Source organism: Micropterus dolomieu, linkage group LG14, assembly GCF_021292245.1.
Source record: "Micropterus dolomieu isolate WLL.071019.BEF.003 ecotype Adirondacks linkage group LG14, ASM2129224v1, whole genome shotgun sequence".
Taxonomy (NCBI): domain Eukaryota; kingdom Metazoa; phylum Chordata; class Actinopteri; order Centrarchiformes; family Centrarchidae; genus Micropterus; species Micropterus dolomieu.
The window spans coordinates 13,343,621-13,360,249 of NC_060163.1; the positions used below are offsets into that span (position 1 = coordinate 13,343,621).

Consider the following 16,629-nt stretch of genomic DNA (forward strand, 5'->3'; position numbering starts at 1 on the left):
TCCTTTGTCCTGTATAGTGTATTTAGTTGAAAGTTTTATACTGTATGAGTTGTAGATTGGGATTTTTAGTCATTCTAAAAGTAAACATATTTGCGTCCAGAAGGTTTACTAATGGATTGATCTGTCTCCCACTTTAGGACTGGGAGAGAGATTGAACTATCTGTTTTAGACAGTAACACTTGTATTTTTAGATAATAGTTTGGGGGACAGTTTAAGGAAGTTTGTTATCAATGGAGGTAGATCTAAGTCCAATTTGTTAAACTTAAATCTCTCCCGAATTATGGATTTAAGCTGTTGATATTGTCTGTTTATGTTTAAACATGTATCAATACTCACAACGTTTAGCATGCAGACACATACAATGAATATACAGTGTGAAATGTTGTCCACCACATACAACAATGGTTGCCTGTTCTGCTGATTGTGGTCTTGACCAACAAACATGCACATTTTTCATCATTAATATTTTGTCAATTTTTAACATAAAATGACTGCACAGGTCGCACCAAAGAGAATTAGGCCATTGCTTTGGCAGCATAAGTTAGCTTGTGGCTTATCACAATAGCGTTATCTTATCTGTTGGTATCTTGAGGCTAAGTATCTTGACACTTAAGAGCACTGCAACAATGTATTTACTAAAGCCTTTTGTAGAGTATTAGATCTCAGTTTTTGATATTTGATCATTTTCATTATTCTCTAGACAATGTGACATGGTTAGTGTATGAGGAAGCCAAATACATGTTATACTGACCTATTTGAAACTGATAAAAAAAACCAACAGGCTTTTGGGATTGTGCCAGCTTTTACTGTATAAAGCTTTGCTCTAGCTCTGCAGTCTCAAATGGATTACGGACAAGAACAGCATCACCAGGTAAATATTAAATTCTGTGGACCTATATTTAACAAATGCATATTTCTAAAAAACACAATTTACTATTTTATTATAACTGATAATAAAATTAAATCCATAATAAAATTATGTCCACTCTGGTTGGTAAGCAGATCTGAATAGCCTGGGAGAATGGCAGGCAACATCATGTTGTCTATGCTTCTTTTGTGGATGATAAGTAAGTAGTTCCAATCAAATGTAATTTTAGTTATCTAATTGATTAAGCTTTACTGAAATTCCTTACTGTTGGTATATTTTCTGAGATGCATCTTGATGTATCCATTTATTTACATCTTTGCTTATGTTTTGTTATATTTACAGGCATGGTGAATTCCCAGAGTTCAGGTAAGTTGATGTTTGTGAATGTGGATTTTTCTTTCATTCACAGTAGCATGCCATTCATACAATCATGCCAATATTATTATGATGAATACTAATGCTGTATGATTATTGGTGTGACTGTGACTAGAGTATAAATTGATTGATTAGTGCTTAATTACACTATTTATTTGTATCTTTTTGGACATGCTGGTTGAAGATGGTGATTTCTGATATAGCTTTAAATCACCATTAGGTTCGCTGTATAAGGATGTATAATAACTGGATATTAAGTCATTGTAAAAATTCAAAATCTGTTCTATAGGATACGTTTGTGTCTCAGTGGATAATTTTAAACTTATGCAAAACTGTCAGTAGAGTTTACATGTTTCAAAGTGCAGTTTTTCTGGTTTTTCTCTATGAAAGAATATTGTGTATATTAAGAATTTTAAAAAATCCAAGATATGCTCTGCACACTGAAAAAATTAACAGGTCAGGAATTAAAATGAAGCAAGTACCAAACAGCAAAACAACAGAGAAAACTTTGAGCCTGGGACAAAGAGCATTGTTTTTGCCTTGTTTTTGCATGAAAAGCCTATTAAACACTGGAATATTTGCAAACTTCAGTGCTCTTTTTAAATGAATGTACAATTTTGTTGTTCCTAGGACCCCTCTACCCAATATCTGGAAATACAAGTTCTCGGTCAGATGATGGAAGTTCTCCTTTAATAACCTTGCAACGATCTTTTGTATATTTTGGGAGGACGTATAAAACGATTTATGTATGTAAATATATTGTTGTCTAAATACAAGTAAAATGTTTGTTGACTGAGAATTGAAATTGCAGAACAGAGCCATGATGTAGAATTTTAATTCACAGATTAAGTGAAGACATAGTCACTATTAAGTTACTAACAATATTGTTTTCAGGTCAACCAGAATGGACATGTGACATTTGACAGGGCATGGGGAAGGTTCATACCTCAAATATTTCCAATACATGGATCCATAGACATCATAGCTCCATTCTGGACAGATTTGGACAACAGAGAAACTGGTCAAGTCTACTACAACCAATACACCAGCGGCAGCGTCCTCCAACAAGCTACACGAGACATTAATGATTACTTCCCAAGACTGTACTTTAATGCCGCCTGGGTCTTTGTTGCCACATGGTATGAGGTCGCCTACTTTCCAAATTCAGGAACAGTAAGTTAACTTGTTCTTAATGTTGAAACACAGAATAAAATTACACACATCTCATGTTATGAAGTACTTTAAACCATTGAATTTTCAGCAAACAACTTTCCAAGCAGTCTTGATCTCTGGTGGCCAGTACTCATTTGTGCTGATGAACTATGGGATAATAGCCCCCACGACTCGCAGTGTTCAGGTCAGAACCACCAAAGATATGTGATTGATTACGAATGAATGTTTTTCAGTTTTTGTTAATAAAATTGAATACAACGAATTCACTTATGATACATATTTTTCAATTTACTAATATTAATAGTTAAAAACAAATCTATCATACAAATGTTAAATCTATATGTTGTGTGCTGTATATTCAAGGCTGGCTATGACACAGTCAACTCCACTCACTATTTCATCATACCTGGATCCTTCTCCAGCACTGCAACAGGCAGTAACTCAAATTTCCGCCTGAGCAGCAATGTCAATGTGCCCGGTCGCTGGGCCTTCCGGACAGACCATGGGCCAACAGGCTGCACTTTTAATGGTAAGACCATATCCAGAGGGTGACAGCAAGTGGCACTTTGTAATTTATGCACCCTACTTTACAGTGATGTGCATTGATGTTAACCACTCCTGAAACTTATACACACAAGACTAAATAGAACAGAATAAGATTATATTAGTTGTAAAAGATTAAATAAGCAGTTTTTTGTCCAATATTGCATAAAATGTACAGTTGCTTGCTTCCGTTTTTTCCCTCTAGAATGGTTTATATGGCATTGTTTGTGAGTTGGGTTGAAATTTCCTTTCCTTTATTTCAAGGTGAACCTGTGCAGTTGGGTGACTCATTCTGGAGCGACAGTACATGTGCACTAAAGTGCACCTGCACCTCAGAAGGACTTCAGTGTCAGAGCCAACCCTGCTCCTTTTCTCAAATCTGCCGGCCAAGTGCCTTTCAGTTCTCCTGCCAGACAGTGCAGAGAAGCACCTGCACCATAAGTGGTGATCCACATTACTATACCTTCGATGGTAAAGTGTTTCACTTTCAGGGCGCCTGCACTTACGTTCTCTCTGAGCAATGTGGTCGAGGGTTGCCCTACTATAGAATAGAGGGCAAGAATGAACACCGGGGCAGCACTAGAGTCTCTTGGATGCGACTGGTCAAAGTGTATGTCTATAATAAAACCATTGAGCTTGTCAAGGGACGTCGTGGTGAGGTTAAGGTTAGCAATAAGGACTAAGTCTCTACTTACAGTAATATTTTTTATTTATTTCATATTTTTACAGCTATGGCTTTGCTTACTTTTGTGCTTACAGGTTAATGAAAACTTTGCAGCCACTCCAATCTATCTCAACAACGGCACCGTCCAGGTTTATCAGTCAGGTTTTTCTACTATCATCAGTACTGACTTTGGCTTGGAGGTGTCATATGACACAGATCATTTTGTCCGGATCAGTGTGCCTTACACTTACCAGAATGCAACATGTGGCCTGTGTGGAAACTTCAACAATGATCCTAGGGACGACTTTCGAACCCGCCAAGGCGAGGTTGTGCGCTCTGATGTGGCTTTTGCCAACAGCTGGCAAGCAGCAGGGGATGATGAGCCTGGTTGTGAGGCACAGTGTGAAGGTCTGGACTGTGCTGCCTGCACTGCGGCTCAGACAGCTTTATACAGCAATACTGCTCATTGTGGTATCCTCCAGAGCAGTTCAGGTCCTTTTGCTGCTTGCCATCAAAGACTTCCCCCACAGACCTTTCTGGACAACTGTGTGTACGATCTGTGTGTAGGAGGAGGGTACCAGCCCATTCTGTGCCAATCCCTAAACGTGTACGCAAGTCTGTGTCAACAGAATGGTATAAAGCTACCAAGCTGGAGGAGACAAGGCTTCTGTGGTATGTCTGTCAGTCTTTCAACATTATTTCTGAATATCCTTTGGGTGAAATGTACATGATGTCATGGTCAGTGTTTATTTTCTCTAGAAATCCCCTGCCCAGCCAACAGCCACTTTGAGTCCCAAGGCACAGGATGTCCAGCTACCTGTGTCAGTCCCAATTCTACCCACAACTGCCCTCTCCCTGTCCAGGAGAGCTGCATCTGCAACTCAGGCTACATCCTCAGTGCTGGGGTCTGCGTCCCTCTTTCTGACTGTGGCTGCAGCTTTGAGGGTCGCTACTACCGCTCTGGAGAAACTGTAATACTAGACACAGACTGTGGGAGACGTTGTAACTGCAATTTTGGCTCCATGACTTGCAGCTCCCATGCTTGTGGTCCACTTGAATCATGCAGAGTGGAGGAGGGAGAAAGAGGATGCAGACCAAACAGCTATGCAACATGCTGGAAAAGTGGCCCGGGGTCCTATCAAACGTTTGATGGACTGACATACCAGTATCCTGGAGCGTGTCGACTGACTCTTGCCAAAGTGATGGGATTGTCTAATTACATCCACTTTGTGGTGACAGCAGAGAAAGAGCCCAGTGGCCAACAGGATTTTGCCAATATGCTTAAGTTTGAGGCAGAGGGCACACAAGTGTCCATTGAGATGGCAAGTACCAGCAGAGTACAGGTAAGTAAGTTTAATATTTTTTAAAGAGATTGGTTCTTAATGTGATATATCCACCATTTTAAAAGTGAAGCATTTTTACACTGATGAAGATAAATGTGACAAAATTAGTATCAACACTAGAGAAAGGGTCTTATTAAAAAATCATAATTATTTCATTCTTTCATGTCGTAATATTGTCAACCAAAAAATCTGACACTGGCTGTTTAAATGGCCCTTTAGGTTGACAGTCAGGTCATCAGACTACCTTACAGTTCAGCGTCCAACAGAATCCAAATCTACCACAGCAGCGTTCACAGTATCATCCTTCGCACCTCCTTTGGTGTAACTGTGCAGACGGTCTGGCCTCACTTTGTGCGTGTCACTGCACCTGGTGTCTACTATGGCTCACTAGGTGGACTGTGTGGTAATTACAATGGTCACCCACATGACGATTTCCACACACCCAGTGGCATCCTGGTCAACAGCTCTCAGGAGTTTGGGGATAGCTGGCGTGATGGCTCGCTCGCTGCTCAATGCGTAGAAAGTGTGAATCATAACAATTCTACAACAAATTACAGTTCAAGTGGGTACTGTGGCATTCTTGGCTCACCTCTTGGGCCATTTGCCCAGTGTTGGGCCATGGTGGACCCACGCCAACATGTGGATGCATGTGTGGAGATCATTAGAGGCTCTAGAGATCCATCATCAGCGCTTTGCGAGGTCCTACGAGATTATGCACTAAAGTGTCAAAAGAAGGGCGTTGCTCTAGGACACTGGAGGAATACAAGTGGCTGTGGTAAGCACTTTCCCCTTTTGGTTTGGGTAGCTTTTATATCAATAAATTTAATTTACTTTGCTGAATTAATTTCTTTTTCTCTAGCGCCAAGCTGCCCTCTAAACAGCCATTATGAACTCTGTGGAACCTCTTGTCCTTCCGCCTGCCCCAGCCTCTCTTTCCCTTTCGTCTGTGACACTGTGTGCCAGGATGGGTGCCAGTGTGATGATGGTTTTGTCCTCAATGGCAACCAGTGTGTGCCTCCAACATCCTGTGGATGCTATCACCAAGGACGCTATCGGCAAGGTGGCGAACAGTTCTGGGATGGTGAGGAATGTCAGAGCTTGTGTAGCTGTAATGGCACTACTGGGGCAGTCCACTGTATCCCCAACTCTTGTGGTCCCCAGGAGTCCTGCCGTGTGGTGGGGGGTGAGTTTGGCTGTCATCCAAACCCTCAGGGCACCTGCTCTGCCTCCGGAGACCCTCACTACCTCACATTTGATCACAAGGCCTATGACTTCCAGGGAACCTGCCGTTATGTTTTGGCAACCCTTTGTAACGCCACTGATGGACTCCACCAATTTTCAGTGGAAGCTAAGAATGAGCCATGGAGCGGGTTGCCAGTTTCAATCACAGCTGAAATTTTTGTGAATGTGTGGGGCTACCAAGTGCATATGTCAAGGGAGAGTCACGGTGTGGTACAGGTGAGTTACAGATTGTAAACATTATATTGTAAACTTTTTTTAAAATGGTAAAATTTTGCTCAATTTCAAGTTCATAATTGCATTTAAAGTTTGTGTAGGTTTACATGGATACATAGTTTTTGTCATACTGCAAATTGTTGCAGTATCTCTTTTCACCCCTGTTTGTTGAACGCTTTGTTTTAGCTACGGAGTGAAGCATCTCACATCTATTTGCTCTTTGTTGGGAGTTGCACATGCTCAGTACCTAGTTAGGGACTACTAAGCGATCAGAAGCAGAGCAGGGCGGGTCCTAACAAGCCGGTAAACACAGCTATGGTTCAGTTGTTCATGTTCCCAAACCAGCTTGGCAACCTAGACTGGAATAAGAGTTTTATAGTGGTATGTTATTAATTGGTAACAAATGTATCTTTCATATGAAATATATATGATTTTAACTGTGCACTGTGTCTACATCACAGTCACAACATGTCCATTGATTGCCTGGAGGGTATCTAAAGCTTGGTAGGGAGGGTGGGGGCGGGGGAGTCTGTGGGCGGACTTCTTGTCACTGTGTGTGCTCAGAGACGTTATAAAGAATCCTCAATACAACTCTATAGGGAAAGCCCGTAATGCCTTCAATCAATCATCTTCTTTTAATAGCCGAGGCAGGAAACATATTTAAGCCAATCGTGTGGTTCCACTGACGTGAGGGGTCTACTGCCCATGCTTAGTAGAAGTGATGCATGTGCAGTATACATAACTGGTCAGGAAAAATGCTTTTTAAACCTTACTTTCAGCCAAAGTCAAACTCTTTCAGCGATTTTTGTCAGATTTTAAGATGATTCTAGTCATATAGGTTTTATATCCTGGTGACCAGTAAAAGTTCAGTTCTAGCTCCTTCCCTGTTCATTCAGATAGGAGGCTGGTCTTGTTAGTCCGAAATAGTTGCTCACAGGCGTTGCCAAGATGGCTGCTGAGTGGCATGATTTGCCTATAAGGACTTTGGTGTGCTGCAGCTCAGTGTGTTTCTCGACTGGTGAATTTGAGGGACTGCCACAAAAGCTCATAGGGGAGCATTATGGTACGTGTTACAAAGTGACATGGATATGTTACGGAAGTAAAAGCTGGACTACAACCGAGCTGCGTTCAGACAGTTCAGGAGCATAAAACACAATAAAGGAAAGGTAAAAAGCCAAAAAGCATAATATGACCACTTTAATTGAATTATTCCTCAGACTCTACATTTGTTTGTAATCTAAACTGGAGATTTCAGTTTGAAAAGCACCAGAGAGTAGCAACACAAATTCCAATCTATTATTATGGATTATTCTTCTACTCCTGTTTTTCCAATGTTAAAGGTGAACGGAGTAAACAGAAACTTGCCTATTCTCTTAAATGGAAGTCGTGTTTCCATTTATGCAAGTGGATCTCACACATTTGTCAGTGCTGATTTTGGCCTGAGTGTCACTTATGATGGATGGTATACAGTGTCTATCTCTCTACCTTCAAGATACAGGTATCGTCTTTTTACTGTAGCCCATGTTTAAATGCTTCAGTTTACATACTGTTAAATCTATATTGTATTTGACACATTCCAATCTATAACCATATTTTTGACCCTGATGTATTTAATGCTTGTCTTCAATATAGTGGAAAAACGTGTGGACTTTGTGGAAACTTCAATGGAAATCCAAATGATGAGTTCCACACCCCATCTGGAATGATGGTCACCACTCCAGATGAGTTTGGGAAAGCTTGGAAAGTGGCAGGCAACTACACCTGCAGTGATGGGTGTGGTTCCTCCTGCCCACAATGCACCAATGAGCTGCCTGCGAGAGCCCAATGTGAGGTGATCCAGGCAGCCGACGGGCCCTTAAGCTTCTGCCATGAGCAGGTGGACCCAGCGCCATATTTCAAGAGCTGTGTGTTTGATGTTTGTGTCTCGGGAAATTATATTCTATGCCCGGCCATCCAGGCCTACGTCAGTGCCTGTCAATCTGCTAATGTTCGAATCTACCCTTGGAGACAGAACACCAACTGCAGTAAGTCAACCAGTTCATTTCCCATTCAAATAGAAGCTCATACCAGTAATCTACTAGTTTTTCTCAACATGTCTCCTGAGTGACTGTCTAATAACAGATTTATGAAATGTACTTAACTTATTATAACCATCTGATGCCACCATTTCTCCCCTCACTTTTTAAGTACTAAACTGTCCAGTCAACAGCCATTATGAGCTGTGTGGTAGTGACTGTGGCCACACCTGTGTCAGCAGCTTTAATGCCAGCTGTGGGGAGTTTTGTTCAGAAGGATGTTTCTGTGACAAGGGCTTTGTCAAGAGTGGGAACAGATGTGTCCCTGTGGAAAGATGTGGCTGTCAATATCGTGGCTCCTACTACGAAGTACGTCACACCTCAGTTAATCCTTTCAAAAGCTGCAATAATAACCATTTTATTAAAAATGTGTTCTTTTCTGTTTTCCATGTTGCAGGCTGGTGAGTCCCTCTGGACACAAGGTTGCTCCCAGAGATGTGAGTGCCATGCTCCAAATGACCTGCGCTGTTCTCCTGCATCTTGTACTCCTGGACAAAAGTGCACCATTAAAAATGGCCAGCTGGGCTGTTTCGATGCAATGTCTACTTGCACTGTGTGGGGGGACCCACACTACATCACTTTTGATGGGGCACTGGTTGATTTCCAGGGCACATGCTCTTACATTATTACTGAGAGTGTGAGCCACGGCACCAATGAGGCCCAGTTTCAGGTAGTAGCCACCAAAAATCACAGTGCCTACAACGGTGTGTCACTTGTGTCAGTGGATATATACCTCTCAAATCAGAGTGCACACATCAGGATTGGACCCAACAAAAGAGTAACGGTAAATCCTTTATTACTTTATTTTAAATAACTTTCTGTTTGGTGTCAACATAGCTAACAAGTGCCTCCTCAACATTGCAGTAACCAGCTATGAGGTCACCGATGTCCAGACCTACGTAACTATATGTAGACTATAGCCTATCAATAAAAGAGCACATGAATACATATTGCATGTGCACAATAACTGCGAGCACCAATGTTTGCAGGCAGAGTTTTGGGCGATACTGTTTACCTTGGAAAAGGGTATTAGATACATTCGTGTTATGAATTTGCGGGTGGGTGAAATAGGGTAAAATTCTATTAAGGGAGACACTGTGCACATTTACGTAGGATGCACAGCAGTGTAACTTCATTGATTATTAAAATCTCCCAACACGCCAACAGGATCGGTCAGAATCTGATGTTCTGTGTTCTTCTACACATCCAAAAAGTCTCTCACACAGTCCAGGTTCATACAGTGAAACTAACCAACTAAAGCAGCCGTCCTCTGATCAATCCTGAGCTCCATTATATCATCTAAATTTTTTCAGAAGCTAAAATAATGTTTCCTCTGGATAGTTTCCTTTGTCTGTCCTGTCAAGTTTATAGCTGCAGTTTGCTTCCTAAATGTCCCTTGATATTTGCTGTGACTTTACTGTGTGCATAGACACGTTTAAAATGACTGACAGCAGCCTCTTTAATCAAGTAAGTAAATCGTTAAAGAAAACACTCATGCAATAAAGAAATCACCTGGAAAGCAAGAAGGTGGAAATCTGAGAATATAATTTGTTGAATGGGGGGGCATTTTGATAATTTTTGCGTACATGAGGATTCGAAATAATAAAACGAGTGCAAACAGCTGCTGACCTCAAATTTTTAGGCTGTAACATCAACCAGAGCATTCAGCACTGATCTGCTGTTTTTTACCTTGTCATATAGTTATATTAGTGCCCACTATGTAGACTACACGTCATTCCACCTGTATAGTCCTGTGATCAGTGTTCGTAAGGTTACTTTCTAAATGTAATAGGTTACCAATTACAAGTTACCCAATTGATAATGTAATAGTAGTGCAACTATTTCAATTACTTTTTCAAAATAATGTAACTTGTTACATTTAATTACTTTTTGATTACTTTTCTATATTTCTAATGAATTTTTTCTGTTAACCAATTTTAAAAGACAGCTTGAGAGGCAGTTTATCTAGCAGGCGGTGGTGCAGGAACTTCAAACATGAGAACCAATTAAAAGCATCAGAACAGCATCCAACCAAGCATTAAACTAAACAGCTGTGACTGAAAATGGCAAAGGAAGACATTGTACACATAAAAAACCTGCAAAGCAACAGAATAAATATTGTTAAACATATAGCCTAGTTTTTTACAGAAAATATTCACATGTAACCTCCAATGTAATCATGATATTACACATTATACACATTTTTTTCTTAGTAACTGAAATGGATTAAAGTTACTTAAATTATGTAACAAAATTACATATAACTAGTTACTCCCTAACACTAACCCTGTGGTGACAGTTGTACGCTGCATTTGTGTGGTCCGTTACACCCCTAATGCATGTTGTGAAGATTAGTAGGCCTATACCAAGATTTCCCTGTCACATTTGCACTACCTGATCATAACTCTTATTTTATGCAAGAAGAAGTGAAGCAGAAAGACCATGATGTAGTTAGTGTGTTCTTCACCCAAACACAGTGGTTCAAGCTTTCACTGAATTATTGTAAATAAGCTCTAATAAAGAAACAAAAAATCTGGACCTCACTAATCTCTAAATCCTGGTTATGGCCCTGCTCCTCACCTTTTGTCCTTCTCTCTCTAATCTCCCATCCCTCCAGGTAAATGGGCGTGAGGTGTCTCTTCCCACCGCTGCAGGAACCTTAGCTCAGGTAGTACAGCAGGGAAGCTATATTATAGTCAATGCCATTGACTTGGTGGTCCAGTTTGATGGTCAGAGTACGTTGCTGGTGAGAATTGGCCCAAACCGTGAAAATAGAGTCACCGGGATGTGTGGAAACTTCAACCGTGACCCTGCAGATGACAAAGTCTTGCCCAATGGCACATTGGCACAAAATGATAATGACTTTGGACACAGCTGGAGGGCACTCACAAGCCAACCAGGGTAATCACAGCAGTTACACTGTATTGTTTAATACTAATAAATGATAATATGGTATCTAAAACTGGGGATCTCAAACGATTTCTTTAATGAGAGGGTTTGGGTTAATTTGTACAATTTAAGGTCCTTTAGAAATTCCTCAATGCACAAATGAGAGTATATTTATTAAACATGAGCATGGACCTGTAAAACCTGTAAAAAAAAAAAAAAAAAATACATTTCAGTGTTTCACAATTAACCACTGATACAGCACTGTGACTCAACAGCTGTGGTAAACTATTCAATTCAAACTGCTAAGTGTGTATCCTTAAATGTATTTTCCAGATGTGGATCTACAGATGAGCGAATTGTCGTCTGTCCCTTTATTGAAGAATACTCTGAGCTCTGTAGTGTCATCACCAACACCAGCGGTCCATTCAGGGGCTGTCACCTGCACTCTGACCCCAGGCCATTTTTCAGTTCCTGTGTCTACGATCTCTGCCACTACACTCCAGCCAATGGCATGCTGTGTTCTGCTGTCTCAGCCTATGAGAAAACCTGCTCTGTTTTGGGACTGAACATCCCTGAGTGGCGCTCAGCTTTGCAATGTGGTATGTTTGCACTGGGCTAATGGAAAGCCAAGATAATGAATGAGAAATGTGATGATTCCCTAATAGATTGATTTTCTCTTTCAGCTGCTCATTCTGTTTCATCACTCCTTGTCTCATTCTTTCCCCACTGCTTCTCCAGCTGACTCGGATCCCTGTGAACAACTGAACTGTACAGAGTATGAGTGGTGTGGTAAGAAAGATGTTTACGGCTGCTTCTGTGATGAACACTATTCTCGGCCCAACAATCAGAGCTACGGTGAGGACAGCTCCTCTTAAAAAACTGTTTTAGATCACTGAAGTGAGAATGGTTATGGTATAAATGACAATATTCAATAAGTTTTTCATAGTCCACTCAGGGGATTTGCTATACCAAAATCTATTTTCAACTTTTTTCTTAGACTCGTCAGTCACTTGTGTCAGTAGTTCAGGCACAATATCCCTGTCACGCTGCCAGCTGTTTGAAACTGGCTTCCATCCTAGTGCCCTCCATCTCCGAGATCCCTCCTGTAAAGGGATACTCCAGGACGGACGACTGGTGTTCCACTTTAACAATGATGACCAGCTGTGCGGGACAGTTCTCAGGGTACAGTCCATGGCCAACAATGTTGTCCATGTAGAGAGACGAATAATTTAGATGTAAATGTTCACAGGATAGATTGCATCTGTAATGTTCTAATTATACCTTTTAAATCATCTAAATCTTAAAGAGCAATGGGACCCACTTCACCTACGAGAACACCATCATGGGTGATGAAGGCCTAAACATTCACCTGGTCTTCGGCTGTGAATACCCTCTGACCCAGGCCCTGTCTATGGACCTAGGCATCAACCCTGTAGAGAGGTCACAGTATCTCCTAAGAATTGCTGTATATTTTTACCAGAGCACATACATCTACATTTAAGTTCTTTCTATGGTGAACATCTGTTGATAGTGATGTATCCAAACCAGGGGAAGGCGCCTAAATGCAGTATCAACCCCCAAACTGCTTTTAAAGGTTCAGTATGTAATATTTAGGAGGATCTATTGACAGAAATGTAATATAATATACTAGGGCTGACCCCGAAGATTCAATGCTTCAATGGGTGGAGCCTGATTTGACTGCCAATCTCAGTCGAATCTTCGTTCGCAGCTGCGTTATGAAAGTAGGATCATACCATTTTTGCTATATGGGTGAGCTCAACGTCTCATTTTACATATAACTACCGGTTTTCTCCCAACTTAATATACAGCCTATTATGATATAAATTTCAACATATAGTGCTGTAAATAAAAATGTGAAAAAAAAAGGTTTTAATAAATCTTTTTAAAGAGCGTGAATAAATACAAAATTTTAATCATAACCATAAGGTAGGAAGCATCGGTGCACTTCAGCTTATGTGTGTGTGGCAGATGGAACCGTCCGAGGAGCACGTGAATACACCATGATGGGCTGGTTGCAATTCGCAACCATCACCACTAGATGCCACTAAAACTTACACACTGAACCTTTAAAGTTTTTGTGCTCTGCTGACAGTCATACTACTGTTACATTTCTCCACACACTGTGCATAAATAATCTTTGATTTGAAGATTGATTTACATAGGAACAAATATTGGCCACTATCAGAGTACATAATGGAAGCATTATTTCGCGGATTTCTTTGTTTGTTCTTGTTCTGTATGTGAAAGGTCTAAGATTCTTTCCGGTAGTTTTCTGTACATATTGTATTAATGACCAAAAATACACAGAATTACTCCTTCTCAAGTTAAGTCACATTATGTGTTGTTTTTTTGTAGCATTAGAAAGAGGAAGCTTCCATCTGGCCGGGGCCATTATCATATTAGAATTATCCCCTACCAGGACGCTGGCTTCCACTTCCCCCTGACCAGTGACAGGAACATAGAAATGGAAATTGACCAGAGGTTGTATGTGGAGGTGCGGACAGAAGGAGTCGATGAGCGACAGATCTCCACTGTTCTGGACTCTTGCTGGGCCACACCAGTCAACAATGCCAGCTACCCTGTCCGCTGGGATCTCATTATGACTAAGTAAAGGAGCGATTAGCAATTTCCCCTTGTGTTATAACACTGAACAGTGGATGAATTAAGTCAAGATTCAATTATTGCCAGATTCTTGCCTCTCTCTTCTTGTTTAACCTAATTTTTGTTCTTCACCTTGACTCTTTTACCCTGGTAACACTGTAACTTCTACCACCTTCCCTGTCTTTCAGGTGTCCTAATCCAGAAGATGATACAGTAGAGCTGGTTCAGAATGGCAATTCCACTGTGGCCCGATTCTCATTCAATATTTTCACCTTTACCAATTTTCCATCCATCTACCTACACTGCCAGGTCCACCTGTGTCTTCTGAGCCACAAGAACTGCATAACTGTATGTACCATTAACCATCCATCCTCCCACTTACACATTTCTTAAACTGGCTGTGTAATCATATATCTGGAGGAAGAAGCTTACTGTATCTTCTATTCAGTGAGTATAGGACCTATAACTGCTCCCAAGCTTTTCTTCTGATACAGATAAGCCATGCTCCAACTGATGTTTGGCCAGTATTTATTTGTTCCTTTTCACAAATAATCTTCTTTTGACCAGCAAACACCGTGAAAAACTGAAATAAAATAATTACAAACACAATCACTTTCAGTATGAAATATAAACACAAAATATTATCAGTTCAAAATAAAATAATGACATCCCATGTGCGCCTTCTGCACAGAAATTTAGGAGCCATCACAATCCTCCAATGTGGCAACACAGTCACTCTCTTTTCTTCCCTTTTTGCTTCTGATAGAAACTTGAAGATCAATTATTCTTAATTGATCATATGAGCCCAGCGTGCGCTTCATTTGGTGTAATTCACAAGTTGAACAGTAGGTGTCACTATTACTTTAGACAAACCAAATTACACTTGAAAAAACATCATTCTGAACATAATGACACAGTAAACAAGTAGGCTACCTTTTATTGCGACAGCTACAGGACCCATGCAAGCAGATCCATTTAGAATCACTTTAACATCTGTGGTCAACCTGCATTTCTCTGGACTTAAGACGCATAACATTGTGTTTGTATGCTTTTGTACTGAGATTGGTTAAATCCTGTGCTCCAAAAGCAGAAAGTTCAGTTGGTGATCTGGTTTGTGCCTTGTTTTGTGCTGCAGTGCTTTTAATTGATCGCTGTCTGCAAGTCAGTCTAAATGATTGCCTCAATAAAACCCTGTAATGTTGTTCTTCTTCAGAATTGCAATTCCAGTCAGCACAGAGTTCAGAGGGACGTATCCTACCATGACAGTATAATGCTCTCACTTGGACCTCTGCCTCCTGTGCCTGGTCTATACAGGGTATGTAAATGTACTCTAACGTTTAATAACAGGATTCCTCTAGATGCATAAATAGAATTTAGCTTACGTTTTGGTTGTTCTCTTGCAGACAAAATGAGGAAACCTCCTTGATGACCTTGCTTGTCATTTTGCTGACTGCAACAACTCTGCAGTGATGAATATATACCCCACCATATTTTTAATCAGAGGACAGTAGCTTGATCACGTCACTTGCTTTTCATCCTAAAGTGTCAATATTAAGATTATAGGTTTATTTAGGCCTTATAAATTGAACTGTGTTTTCCTCTGCAGAGACCTAACATGAATCTGGGCGCACAATCTGCCCACATACCATGATTCAACAAAACAAAGTGGAGAAGCTTGCTTGAGTAAACCTGTTACTCGCTATCTTATCTGTCATTCAATCATTTACTGTTGCATTTATTTGTTTTTGTTTCACATTTCTTCTCACTTCCTGTATCAATTATTTTAGTTGAGCTAAATGAAACATGAATAAACTTTCAGGGTTTGGTGAATGCAAAGCAGGAGAGAGCCAAAATGCACAACACTGGAAAGCGGACATACATTTCAGGAACGCACCAGGCATGAACAAAACTCACGGGTAGTGGAAACTAGTGATGTGTCCGTCCGTATCGAGGCTTCGAAGCGTGTGTCGAGTAATCCAGGATGATTTTTGTGAAGCGCGTATCGAGGCTTGTGTTGGTTACGTAAGTGGTGACGTTTGAAGCCTCGTGAGCCAACCGTACCACGTGACCGATTCAGGAGATGGTTCGCGAGTTTGGCGTGTGATTCGAAAGGAGCAGCAAAATGCAATGGACCCTCCTCAACATTTTGTGGACTTTTGAACTTTAAATTGAACACAATTAAATTTTATCTATAGCTTATTTTAAATGACTAAAAAAAGTTTATCAACGTATGTCAGAACTGCTTTAATCAAATAACTAAATTATGATGAAAAATAAGAAAATTTTAGTTAAGTAAGAAAGTGTTGACATTTTGTGGTTTTGGTAAAAATTAAACTCTTACTCCATATCCCTAATAATAATTTTCTACGGCAGGTGAAAATTCCCCCCAAAAAAAGAAACCGCCTGAAGCCCAACACTGTGGAAAAGTTATTTTTAAATAAAGATGAATAAAATGTTGTCTCTGTTATATATAGTCACAAACCAAGTCATCATAACCCTCTCCCTTGTTTCCACTTTCCTTTTGACCATGTCATTGTATCATAAAGACAGACACTTTATTAATAAGTTAATCAGTTATGTATTGGCATCACAAACATCATTCATTATTAATTCAAAGCTTCA

At 40.4% G+C, this 16,629-nt stretch overlaps 1 protein-coding gene across 1 annotated transcript; it reads left to right on the plus strand.

Annotated features, from left to right (window-relative positions):
- Positions 1-1,212: 1,212 nt before the first annotated feature.
- LOC123983485 (alpha-tectorin-like) lies at positions 1,213-15,804 on the plus strand. Its single transcript, XM_046069739.1, has 23 exons — positions 1,213-1,234; positions 1,874-1,989; positions 2,138-2,416; positions 2,505-2,600; positions 2,780-2,945; positions 3,224-3,624; positions 3,719-4,295; positions 4,383-4,966; positions 5,186-5,741; positions 5,826-6,424; positions 7,762-7,919; positions 8,054-8,445; positions 8,609-8,805; positions 8,894-9,280; positions 11,114-11,397; positions 11,719-11,984; positions 12,124-12,240; positions 12,383-12,567; positions 12,692-12,825; positions 13,762-14,013; positions 14,196-14,355; positions 15,221-15,322; positions 15,411-15,804. The coding sequence occupies exons 1-23, from the start codon at positions 1,213-1,215 to the stop codon at positions 15,417-15,419; spliced, it is 6,039 nt and encodes a 2,012-aa protein (XP_045925695.1). The 3' UTR covers positions 15,420-15,804.
- The last annotated feature ends 825 nt before the right edge of the window (positions 15,805-16,629 follow it).